Genomic DNA, 14,031 nt, shown 5'->3' on the forward strand with positions numbered 1-14,031 from the left:
TATGTTAAAGGACTAAATAAGGTTCAAGAGGAAAGAGTTTTTAGAAAAAAACTGAACTGAAGAATAAGAGGATACGGTGAGAGGTTAGCTGGGGAAAAATCAGAAGCAACGGGAGAAAATATTACTTTACTAAAAGAGTAGTAGATACTTGGAACAAACTTCCAGCAGATGTGGTAGGTACATCTACAATAACAGAATATACCTGCCTAAGATAAACACATGTCTATTCTAAGATAATAGGACATACTAGAAAGGGCAGACTAAATGAACCCAGTGGTCTTTTTTTGCCAACAATCTTTATGTTTCTATGAATGGTACCAGACACAAAATGGCCCTGTTTCTATACAATGTCATACAATCAATTTTTCCTGAAATTGTTAATGTTACTCAAGTAACGTGTCACCTACCTAAAGTGCCCCTGTCGTTATAACTCTCAAAATCTAAATCAGCAGTAGATGTGATATAAAGCAAGTTTGCAATTTACATTCATTATTTTTTGTTAGTTATGGAAAACACAGCACTTCCTGTTATCTGACTCTTTTTTTTTTCTCAAAGAACAGGAAACACTCAGAAAACAGGAAGTCCTGTGTATCCCAGGCCATCTGAGCGCTCACAGAGAGAAGGAAGTCATATGACTGATGGACACATTGAGCCGTGACTCTCTGTACTGGCCGGAATTCCTGTGTTTAGTCTGTTTTTTTAAACCAGCACAAGTCAGAAAATCTGCCTTCAGGACTGGACCTGGATTGCTGGTAAGTACAGCTTTGTATTACAGCATGATAACAACAAAAAATAATAACTGTATATTGCAAACTTGCTTTATAGCACATCTACTGTTGATAAAGATTTTTAAAGTTATAACAACACTGACACTTTAAGTGATATGTTCATATGTGAAAAACAAGTGAAGTGGCAACTGATTTAGATACAAATGAATGTGACAATCTCTGGGTAACTCACCCTGGGAACATGGTAGCGGCATTTCATAAAGAAAGTCATCACATGTTATACAGCAATAATACATTAAGGGTCAAAGTTCAACAACAGATATCCTGGCTTATTTGTACAATCCATTCTCAGGGGAGAGGGTTGTATATCATACTCAAAAATTCTATAGTAGACTTGATGATTTTTATGACTCCCCATGGTACTATTTCTGCATATAAATGATCCTAATCTTTACAAAGCAGTCCGTGAAGACTGGACGAAATGTCCGAACTCCGTCATTAACATTTCAAAGCCAGTTCTTTTTCTGTAAGTTAATTTTACAATAGGGCGTTTCTGGCTGGGAACCTTGATTTCATAAAGTACACTGAGAGTTGCAGAACAGGCTTGAAAGACTTTCCTGATAGGATTAAACTTAATATATCAACTTAATTACATTAACATGTTGAAAGACCATGATCAGCTGACACCATGCACGCGGGCTGATTGTGGTCTGTTAACAGGCGATATTACACCAAGCGACAGTCGGTAATCAGTCAAGTATGGCCAATAATCACTTAGTGTAACAGGGACTGGTCCCAATACACTTCAATAACTGATGGCTGAATGATTGTCCGGCCGTCAGTTATCTCTGCCACCCACTTCCCATCCTCCACGTACACAGAAACATTTGACACGGCCAAGCGTTCCTGTATTCTCTATGGGGAGGGGAAGGGAGAAGCCACCGCCAGAGAGCTCTCACTGCAGCTTATCTCTTCCAGTACAAAGGGGTTGAGCGACGATTTTCTATCACACCCTGCATGCTGTCACACATTGGAGTTTTATTGCATTAATACCATGAAGGACGACTGCAATGAAATGATCAATTACTGCAATTAAATGATGCATTCACATTGCATTTTCATTGCGATACTGCACGTGTAAACACAGCCTGAAAGAGTCAGAGATCAGGCGATGAGCGAGCAAACTCCCTCTTGTTGGCTGATTTGATCTTGTGGGTGGTCGTAAAAATAAACTTTATCGGTTGCACATCGCATATCAGACTGTGTACAAAGACCTTTACACTGACAACAGATTCTGAAAGTGATGTACACTTAAAGGGGGTATAGGTTCTATAAAGGCTCTATTACACCAATCGATTATCGGCCATATTCAGCCAACTATTGGCCGTTAGAGCCGATAATCTATTGGTGTAATAGCTACTGTATAAAGGCAATGATCAGCCGACATGAACAATATAGGTTGATCCTTGCCTTTCAACATGTTGAAAGATTTTTCAAGGATAACGACAGTCTGATGGCCGTTGCTCCTATGGGCAATCGGTTTAGGGCTGGCTAGACTGGGGCATAAAGCCTAAGGAATCTCCTTGTTTTTCACCCTGGATTTTTCTTGTCTGGTTCCAAAGTTGGAGACATCAGAATTGTCACCAATGGAATATCGATCAGGATGTAAGTGATAGGATGAGAAAGAAATGTAGTCAGGATACAATCCTGCAAGAACTAAGTGACATGAGCCAAAGTACAAAGGACATTCCAAACACACAAGGCAGTAGCTTAAAGGGGTTATCCAGCGCTACAAAAACATGGCCACTTTTTCCCCTCTCTCGTCTCCAGGTATGGTGTGGTTTGCAATTAAGCTACATTTACTTCGATGGAACTGAGTTTCGAACCCCACCCAATCTGGAGACAAGAGAGGGGGAAAAGCCATGGCCATGTTTTTGTAGCGCTGGATAACCCCTTTAATCCAAGGTCAGGATGAGAAGTCAAGGACAGAGTCCATTATACAGCAGATAGTCAGTGAGGCAAGTACTTTTATTGTGAGGTAAAATGTTGTAGCCAGTTTACACCAATGTATATTTTACACCCTTTAAAAAATGTGTCTCTAGGTGCCTATATGTAATTTGACGACGAAAGGAGATACTATATTGTTTTAAAAGGCTTAAAAACATATTAAACAGGTATTCCTATTTTAAACAATTATGGCATATCCACAACTGATAGGTGCACGTCCTGGCTCTGAGACCGTCACCTATTGGAGGTCCCAAATCACACTCTCTCCATTAAATCTAATAGAGTAACTGTTTGTAGTCTTCTGCATTGATGTCTTTTAAAGTCACAGACAGAGCTCTGCACATAGGGGGAGACTTATCAAACATGGTGTAAAGTGAAACTGGCTCAGTTGCCCCTAGCAACCAATCAGATTCCACTTTTCATTTTCCAAAGAGTCTGTGAGGAATGAAAGGTGGAATCTGATTGGTTGCTAGGGGCAACTGAGCCAGTTTCACTTTACACCATGTTTGATAAATCTCCCCCATAGAGTACAATGGCAGGAGGGTATGTACCGACATAGGGGGGACAAAATTATGTGTAAATTCATATACAGCATTGTTTTCAGGTATACCTACCTTTCGCGTTCTTGTTCCAACAAGTTAGTGAAGTCATCGCTCTTGTCCATGTAGTCCGTATGCTTTCGCTTCTCATTTTCCAGTTCATACACAGTCCTACGATGGCATTTCTCTGCCAGCAGTAGCTGCTCTAACATGCGTCTGTAAGTTTCTTTCTGCTTTTCTTCAAGTCGGTCCAGCTGGGCATATTTGATAAAATATTCGGTGATTGAATTAGATTTAATATGGTGATGGAATTAGATTTAGTTAAAAAAAAGCCACATGCGCATAGTAAGATTATAAAAAAAAATACAAGTGTTTATATAATCTATGTAAAAGAAGTCATTATTTTGTGGTTTCTCTTTAGCAGTGCCGGACTGGCCCACCAGAGGACCGGAGAATCCTCCGGTGGGCCCCTGCACTAATACTGACTGACATGTCGTTTCTTACTGGTTCTTCATTGGTGGGCCCCCAGGATTATTTCCTCTGGTTGGCCCCAGATACCCCAGTCCCACACTGCTCTTCAGTGTTTGATGCTGGTAGAGTTGAGAGCTGCGGGGTGGGGGGTATGGTAAAGTAGGGAGGAGGGCATCCCCACCTGATTTAGCATGGTTTATTCATGCAAACAAGTGTAAATCACGGCCAAAATTTACACATGCTCCCGAACAGGTGTAGATTTCTTTCCCTGCCATGTAGCAGGCGCAACTTTGCCAGACTTACTAGGAGGCATGCATCTTTTAGTAAATTAATAAGGACCGACATACAATTACAAATACTTTTCATTTTGCAAACCTCTGGTGCAGATTTGTTGTGTTTTTTCCATTGCAGATTGGAGGACTAATATACTAACATTTAAAGCAAATAAAGCCATATACATATATATATATATATATATATATATATATATACATATATATGTATATACACACACATACTTATTAATCCCTCATGGGTCAGTTTTGTTTTGATAACCTGTTGACCTGCTTAACAACCACCTTATGGAATCCACTTATCCTGCGTTTAAACGGAACGATCATCGTTGGAATTTTCCCGATAACGATCGCATTTGAGCAATAATCGTTCCGTGTAAACACAGCAAACCATCAAGCGACGAACGATAAATCAACAGGTTCTTAAATCATTGTTGGTCGTTCACTGAAAATTCGCAGATCATTTTGTGTAAACAGTCTTTCAACGATTCACCCTATGTGTTAGATGGGCTTAAGCAATCTTAAAACGATCGCAATAACGAATTTTCCGATATATCGTTCCGTCTAAACGCTGATCGTTATAAAAAATACACTGTTACTTCGTTCAATTGGGCGAATTATTGCTCCATGTAAACGGATCATTTGTTGGTCACACATGCTCTGTCCAACTCCAATCTCCTGGTCTAACCCCTAGAAGTATTCCATGTACATTTTCTGTATACTTTCTGTATACTGTGCTTCTGAGTAGGGATGGTCCAAACCTGCCGAGGTTCGGGTTTGTACGAACCCGGACTCTCGGCAATGATTGCCGCTGTCTTAAACCTCCATGCAGTGGGTGGATACAGCGGGAGGACAGCCCGGAAAACCAGGATACAGCCACAGCCTTGGCTGTATCCCAGTTTTCCAGGCGGTCCTCCCGCTGTATCCACCCTCTGCACGGAGGTTTAAGACAGCGGGAATCATTGCCGAGAGTCCGGGTTCGTACAAACCCGAACCTCGGCAGGTTCGGACCATCCCTACTTCTGAGCATTGTGGTAGTACTGTAAAGATCTGAAGATCAGGAAAATAGTTTCATTACTAATTGGACCATTCTAATGAAGTACATGTGAGCTGTACTTTACCGAATGAACCCTGTGTTATGTAGGGACACTGAGAGTACAGCGAGGGGATTGTGAGAAAATGTATACAATGCCATATGAATTTCTGATTAATATTTATACTAATAATAACTAATAATAATAATAATAATAATAACAATAATAATAATAATAATAATAATAATAATAATAATAATAATTTATTGTGTATACAGAAGCATAGTAAACTACACCATAGATCTGAAAATGAAATCTAAAGTGGGCATTTACATATTTACCAGTCTCACATAGATCACTAATACCATTTATGCTTTATATACCGATCAACCATAGCATTAGAGCCACTAACATGGGAAGCAAATAGCTGGGTCATAGCATCCCGAAAGATGGCCGGTCTTATAGAGTATTCACAATATGTAATATGCAGCACTCGTCCAGGGAGAAATAACTGTTAAACTGGTAACAGGGTCATGGGCATCCAAACTTCAAGTGATTTTAAGGGTTTTATTGTTATGGCTGATCAGTTTGTCTATCTATCTATCTATCTATCTATCTGCGTGTCTATCTATCTATATCCAACTACTACACAACACTTCAGTGGACAGTTTATAATTCAGTATGGTGGGTTCTATTAGAGCAGGGTGATATGATAGGGCTAGTATGGGGGGTGTATTATTAATACTCTGACACTATTAAGTAGACGCATTGAAGACGCCATAAAGTACATGTGGTTTTCAGGACATCATATCAATTTCTGCAAGGTAAACTGAACCTTCAAACCAGGTGGCTATGTATATATATATATATATATATATATATATAAAACAAGTATATTAATATTTCTAAATATATAAAAATAATATATACTCTTTTTAGAGTATAATATATATCAATCATCTATCTATCTATTATCTATCTATTATATCTATCCATTGATGTAATTATTCACTATTTGCCTATTTCCATTAATGCAAAATGCAACAATGAAGCATATATATATATATATATATATATATATATATATATATATATATATATATATGCTTCATTGTTGCATTTTGCATTAATGGAAATAGGCAAATAGTGAATAATTACATCAATGGATAGATATAATAGATAGATAATAGATAGATAGATGATTGATAGAAGGAATAGATAGATAAAATAATAGAAGGGATAGATAGATAGATAGATAGATAGATAGATAGATAGATAGATAGATAGATGATAGATAGAAGATAGAAGATAGATAGGAGATAGATAGATAGGAGAGAGATAAGAGATAGTAGAAGGATTATATAGATAGATAGATAGATAGATATGATAGAAGTAATAGATAGATAGATAATAGATAGATGATAGATAGTTAAATAGATAGGAGATAGATAGATAGATATGATAGAAGTAATAGATAGATAGATAGGAGATAGATAGATAGATAGATAGATAGATAGATAGATAGATAGATAGGAGATAGGAGATAGATAGATAGATAGATAGATAGATAGATAGATAGATAGATAATAGATAGATAGAATTTCAGTAACATGAAACAAAATCCTAGCAGTCATTATACATGCTGTACCTCTGCCATTGGCTTCTCATACACATCCTCTCCTATGGACTTGTCCCTTGCCAGTATGGCATCTCGGTGCAGGACCCTCAGTACATCCTCAGGAGCTGAAATCCCATAATGTGCTTCCAAAACTTGGGGTTTAGTTCTCTCAGTCTTTAGCATATGGATGACATCCTCCCTCGCCTGTGGGAATGAAATATGATCTGATCAGAGGAGCAGCAGATGATATAACACATGCTTACATCATTCCGATTAATTGACATTTGGTACAAGAGCTAAAGCCATCGGCTAGTTCAACGAGAAATTCTTCCCTGATACACTTCACATTGCCAAAAACAGACTGGCGCTGTCATATTACAGGCCATGTTGCTAGGAGGCGGCCTTGTGTACTGTCCACATACAGCTCCTACACCTACAGAATTAGCACACAAAAACCATTGACTCTTTTTTTTCAAATGTTTTTACTATTAAGTATTAATATTCTTAATATTATATTAAGGCGGCTATCCAGGGATTAGAAAAACACAGCACCACACCCGTCCTTAGTTTGTCTGTGGTATTGCAGTTTATTTCCATTGAAATTAGTGGAGCTCAGTTGTATTACCACTCACAACGTGAAGATATTTGTAATTTACTTCTATTTAAAAATCTTCAGTCTTCCAGTACTTATCAGCTACTGTATGTGCTGCAGGAAGGGGTGTATTCTTTCCAGTCTGACATGTTGTTTTTTTGCAGTAGACAAAGTATATAACATCTCTGGGCAAGAATATTGACAATATTAGTCTTTGCAGTAGATACAATATATGTAGTCATGGTGTGGAAAGAAGAGGAAACAAGAACACTTTTGATCAGAGAAGATGTTACCTGTAAGTAACTAGATGTAACTGCATTGTAATCACTTGTAAGGGCTGCACTAGTATTTGCTGCAATATGGTCACTGTATGAGCGGAATGTTGGTTATGTTGTTTTTTGCAGTAGATAAAGTATATAACATCTCCGCGTGAGTGAGAAAATTGGTAAAATTAGTCTTTTCAGTAGATACAATATATGTAGTCATGGTGCGGAGGGATTATTTGGCCCTTTTATAAAGCTGTCAGCACAACAGGACTACACTATGTTAGCTTTATGATTGATGTTCTTCTCATGATAGATTTTTAGTTCGCCCACCTTTGCTGGAACATTGCCCAGTTATTATCCACTCAGCTAAGCAGCTGCCGAAGCTTCGAGGGAACATTGGTGAGCAGGCAGTCCTTATGTCCCTGTATGTCATCATCTTCTGCTTTATCGTTCTATAAACCCTGGTGATAACATCCCAGTTTATTTTTTTCTCCAAACAACCTAAGGCTAGGTTCACACTGCGTTTTCAGCATCCGTTTAATGGATCCGTTTTTTTTTTTAAAAAAACAGATTGCAAAAAACGGATGCAGTTGTGTGCATCCGTTTTTGATCAGTTTTTCCAGTGAGTTCGATTATAAAAAAAACGGTTTAAAACGGATGCGTGTTTTTTTGACGCACAATGAAGTACTGTTGACACTACTTTTTTGACCGTTAAAAAAAACGGATCCGTTAAACGGATGCTGAAAACGCAGTGTGAACCTAGCCTAAGCTAAGTATTTCAAGAATATAAACAAATACTTATGCCATAAAGGTATATACTGTACATGTAGCAAATAGTCACTATCCCTGATGCATCTATAATCTTAGAATAAAAGAGATTGACTTTATTGTTCCTTTTATCATCGATAATCTCCAGTTGCATTAACCTTTTACATAAATGTTTACAAGAGTACAAGTAAATGTTCTATATACTGAAGGATCTTACTTGGCATGGACTTTTTGTTTACCTTAAAGGGGTACTCCAGCGGGCGGGCACTTTTGTTCTGGGACCAGGGAGGAGGTGGCTGAGGGAAAAGATGTCCACTCACCTCCCCGGTTCCAGCGGCGGGTCCCGCATCGCGGCGCTCCGGTGCCCGGGTGCCGGCCGCTTCAGGATGTCTGACGTCTCAGGTCCGCTCAGCCACTCAGTGAAGGAGGCGGGATCTGAGCGGACTTGAAACGGATCCCGCCTCCTTCACTGAGTGGCTGAGCGGACCTGAGACGTCCCATCTCGGGCCCGCGTCAGACACCCGGAAGCACCCGGGCACCGGAGTGCCGCGATGTGGGAGCCGCCGCTGGAGCTGGGGAGGTGAAAGGACATCTTTTCCCTAGGCCACCTCCTCCCCGGTCCCAGAACAAAAGTGCCCCCCCCCCCCCCACTGGAATACCCCTTTAAAAGGATACAGGAAAAGTAAGAGATTGCAGGGTTCAACCTCCATACCACCCGCCGATCAATGTATCGGGCCTCCTGCTTCTGTGTACAGCACGTGTCCACAGCTCTATTCATTCCTATGGTGGTGTCGAAAATCTCTTTATGCAATGGCTATTTTGAGGGGTTGGCTATAGGTCCACTTTATTAAAGGGGTTGTCCAGCGAGAAACTTTTCTTTCAAATCAACTGGTGGCAGAAAGTTATATAGATTTGTAATTTACTTCTATTAAAAAAAATCTTAAGTCTTCCCATACTTAACAGCTGCTGTATGTCCTGCAGGAAATGTTTTATTTTCAGTCTGACACAGTGCTCTCTGCTGACATCTCTGGCCTAGACAGGAACTGTCCAGAGCAGGAGAGGTTTTCTATGGGGATTCCCATAGAAAACCTCTCCTTCTCTAGAAATAGCAACCAGGCAGACTAGATGGACCATGTGGTCATCTTCTGCTGTCAATCTATAGTGACGGCACAGATGTGTATATATAACCTCAGCATTGTTATGAATGTTCTGTTTTACACAGTTCACATCATGTACAGATAATTATTTCCACTGGGAAAGTCAATAATATAGCAATTATTTATGGTGTGAGATAAGTAACAGGGGAAGGGGATACATCTGTGTCTCACTGGTGCACAACCATTTTATCCAAACAATTACTTCCCTTCAGTGTTCTGAGTCTGAAACCAAAAATACACTTGGAATCAATACAAGCGGCACATTCTTACACAAGGATATAGACTAGGAACATAGACATGTATCTATTTTTACTAATGTTACCGTAGACTGTTTCTGTTCTCGCTTTAGTATATGTAATATAATTGGTTATGGAATGGTAGATGTCAGAAGTAGGTTTTTAAAATAAAAATATCCTAAATGCCTAACTTTTATGTGTGTCTGGAGAAGGGGTATGGATTTTCTACTGGCTCCATCCCACAATCTGCTTGCTGTAATAATATCACTGAGAATTAAAGGGGAACTCCGGGTAGAGGTAAAAAAAAATGAAACTCCTGCAGAAGCATAAAACAATACTTACCTATCTATCCCAGTTTTGAAACTACCAAAAATCCATTTGTTTTGAGGGGTTTTGTTCTGTTTTGTGTTTCTGTATTTCCTGGTTAAGCAGATGTACTCAGTACTACAGGTTCCAGAATGCAATGCTTTCCCTCAGCTGTTCCATTACAGTCCCCCACCCTGCCTATTTCCTGCCCAAAGCTGTTGCAGAACATCTAGGCTGTGTTCACACGTTGCAGTTTCATTGTGTTACTGAATTATTTGCATACTTTATCATTTCATTGTGGTCCCACCGCACAGCACACTGTATTCTCTACCTGTAACATCACACAGCGCTGTATTCTCTACCTATAACACCACACAGCACGCTATATTCTCTACCTGTAACACCACACAGCATGCTGTATTCTCTACCTGTAACACCACACAGCATGCTGTATTCTCTACCTGTAACACCACACAGCGCTGTATTCTCTACCTGTAACACCACACAGCACACTGTATTCTCTACCTGTAACACCACACAGCACGCTTTATTCTCTACCTGTAACACCACACAGCGCTGTATTCTCTACCTGTAACACCACACAGCACACTGTATTCTCTACCTGTAACACCACACAGCACGCTTTATTCTCTACCTGTAACACCACACAGCTCGCTGTATTCTCTACCTGTAACACCACACAGCACGCTGTATTCTCTACCTGTAACACCACACAGCACCCTGTATTCTCTACCTGTAACACCACACAGCACTGTATTCTCTACCTGTAACACCACACAGCACACTGTATTCTCTACCTGTAACACCACACAGCACACTGTATTCTCTACCTGTAACACCACACAGCACACTGTATTCTCTACCTGTAACACCACACAGCACGCTGTATTCTCTACCTGTAATGCTGATATTGGAATAAAGCAAAGAATTTTTTTTATTTTTTTTTTTATTTCTTTTTCTTTCCAAAAACATATTATGATCAAGCATCTTTTATCTTTGAAGTTGATTCCCACAAAAAGGACTTTATTTTATACTATCTTACATGGGATATAATGTTTATGCCTTGTTTTTTGTGCTGGTGGGATTGGCAGTGCCGACTCTTATCCTCTCTGCTGTTTAGTATCATGTAATTGTGTTACTGCATCATTTTTGTGCAGATACTGCAGTACTGCAATGACACTCCAACATGTGTGAACACAGCCCTAATATCTCTGTAGACTTTTGCACAATCAGAGAAGTTGAAACACCTGCTTTTGGCCGGTCAGAGATGGTGAATCACTCCCTGCCCCCTCTCTGCATCATCAGCCTGTGTCTAGCAAACACACACAATGTGAGACAGAGGATGGAATATTTGTCTCCTAAGGTGGGAGAGCAGAAGGAGCAGGAGACAATGTGGATTTGCACAGAGGCCATTTTTCTTTACTTCCTGGATTTCTATCAGCTGCCAGTGTGGCAGAACCGTACAGATACGGTAATACATTGTATAGACACATCTATATAACTTTTAATGTTCTTTTAATAGAAAGCAAGTTTTCCTTATCCGGAGTTCCCCTTTAAAGATCCTTTTTGCAAAAATGCCAGTGCGCCAATCTGCCCCAGCCGGCTTCTAATCAGCAAAAAAAAATGTTAAGCATTATAGGCTGCTCTTGTCGGGTAGTTGGCCATAACGTATTACAGGCATTGTTCCCCCCCGATTAGGTCTAGTCTATTCTCCAATAGGTGCTGTCATAGGGCGAATAGGGAAAATTTAAATTACTCACCAGTAATTGTTTTTCTATGAGCTCATGACAGCACTTTCCTAATCCCACCCATATATTCGCCAATAATTTTATGGTTATTTATATATATGTATATATTTTTTTAATAGTCCCTTTTTTGTGATTAACTCAGGTCAGGGTGACTTAAACTTCTTTGTTAGACGGATATTGAGAGGGTTTTTTCGTCTCTGCAAGGGGAACACTTTTTACTTTGCTGTAGAGCAAATTGTGCTTTATTGTAGGCTCCATATTACTAGCGGAAGAACTGGAGAATGGTGACAGTCCTCCCCTTTTTATGCAAAATTTCTGGCGGCTGTTTCCTGTCTTGTGAGAAGGGGATGGACGCTCTCCAAGGGTGCTGTCATGAGCTCATAGAAAAACAATTACCGGTAAGTAATTAAAGTTTTTTTTTTTTTTACATGAACAGACCGGCGTGGGGTTTCTGGCGCAACAGTCCTTTATTTGAACCATGCCTGATTCCCCGCGCACGTCGCTGGTCTGTTATCAAGCACCGGCCGGGCATGAAGCACTGGGGGCAGGCCCACTAGCCCACAGTGTGACAAAGCCCCCTTATTACACTGCTTCATGCCCGTGTGCGGGAACTGGGCGGCGGTTCTAAAAAAGAACCGTGGCAACAGCATAGTAGGGTTGAAGATTGTATGGTTCCGGCACTCCAGGATAGGTTAAAACAAATAAACTATATTAAATCATAGTATTAGATTATGGTGCAAATGGTGCAAACCATGCTGTGTAGCAAGATCGACGCGTTTCGCGCATGTGCGCTTAGTCATGGCCATGAGTAAGCACGCATGCGCGAAACGCGTCGATCTTGCCATACAGCATGGTTTTTACCGCTGATTTCAATACTATGATTTAATAAAGTTTATTTGTTTTAACCTATCCTGGAGTGCCGGAACCATACAATCTTCAACCCTACTAGATCCACTGACGGCCAGCCACTGCAGGAACTATGCACCCGCCTGAATGCACTGAGATCCTTGGACGATTACGGAGGTGAGCTGACTTCAATCTACTCTATTTTGTGTGGCAACGGCATACCTGTGCCGGCACCGCTCTGTTCATGTAACAACAAAAAAAAGGTGGTAAATTCGCTTTAAGATTTAGAGGACTACCTCTTTCAAAGCCAGCAAGTTAGAATATTATCTGATGATTTTGCTGTCTGACTTATTGTAAAAGAAAGAGAACATAGGCAAAAGAATGTCTGGTATTATGTCAGGTACCGCAACATAGTGAACAAGCAGCGGGCCGCTGTCTGTATATACATTCTAAAAAACTCATTCACACACATGGAAAGGAAAGTTAACACATCCTTAGGCATTTTTCACACGTTCTGTTAATTTGCAGATCCGCAATTACGGACAAAAGTAGGGCACATTGGTTTCTATTGGGCTATTCACACAGTCTGTAGTTTCATGGATTCTCAATTGCGGCACAGATTTATCTGTAGAGATCTATGGGGGTGTCTTTAAGTTTTGCTGAAGAAACATCCATAATGTCCGCAAAAAATGTGGATCACCTTAATTTAACTATCACTTTATTTGTGAATCATCAAAAAATACAGATTACGGATGTACTACGGACACATTTTTTGCAGATTGCTGACGATGATTGTGGGCATAATATACGTTCCTGAAAAGCCAATGAATGTGTGACTGCCCCTTAGGCTGCATTTACATGTTTTGTGAAGTTGTCCGTGATCATGGACAATTTTATAGCCCATTGCTTTCTATTGGGCTATTCACACGGTCCGTTTTTTCACAGAAGTCTTCTATCTTTCTATAAACACTGTTACATCTATACTTAGACACAGATCATACGATAGCCACAGCTACCACTAGATGTCACTAAACATCCAAACAGTATTGGTAGCCACGCAGGTCAGAATACTAAATGACACAATTTTTAATATGCCGCTGTATTAAACAGACGTGATATATATATATATATATATATACACACACTGTAATTAAAGGCTTACATATACCACATAAGATATTATATTAATGTTCCTTCCCCAGAGACAATACAATCCAAATGCTGCACACAGGAAAAACGAAAAACATGTAGGGTAAGATCAAAGAAAATAACAAATGTCCAAATAATTCAGATCAAGTCTAGTACAAAGACATCACAGCACCCGCAGGGAGACAGAAACAACATATTCATGTCATTTTCCAGGAATCTGAAATGTTTACAGAATTCTGTGATCGTTCCAAA

At 39.8% G+C, this 14,031-nt stretch overlaps 1 protein-coding gene across 5 annotated transcripts in view; it reads right to left on the reverse strand.

The window, feature by feature from the left end:
• FILIP1 (filamin A interacting protein 1) overlaps positions 1-14,031 on the reverse strand; it is a 123,436-nt gene that overhangs the window by 32,276 nt on the left and 77,129 nt on the right. For all 5 annotated transcript variants that reach the window (XM_069974652.1, XM_069974648.1, XM_069974649.1 and 2 more), the window contains exons 3-4: positions 6,721-6,894; positions 3,350-3,528 (exon numbers count right to left, since the gene is read on the reverse strand). In XM_069974652.1, coding sequence (XP_069830753.1) covers positions 3,350-3,528; positions 6,721-6,894 — 353 coding nt within the window. The remainder of the gene's footprint in view (positions 1-3,349; positions 3,529-6,720; positions 6,895-14,031) is intronic.

This window comes from Dendropsophus ebraccatus, chromosome 6, assembly GCF_027789765.1.
Source record: "Dendropsophus ebraccatus isolate aDenEbr1 chromosome 6, aDenEbr1.pat, whole genome shotgun sequence".
NCBI lineage: Eukaryota > Metazoa > Chordata > Amphibia > Anura > Hylidae > Dendropsophus > Dendropsophus ebraccatus.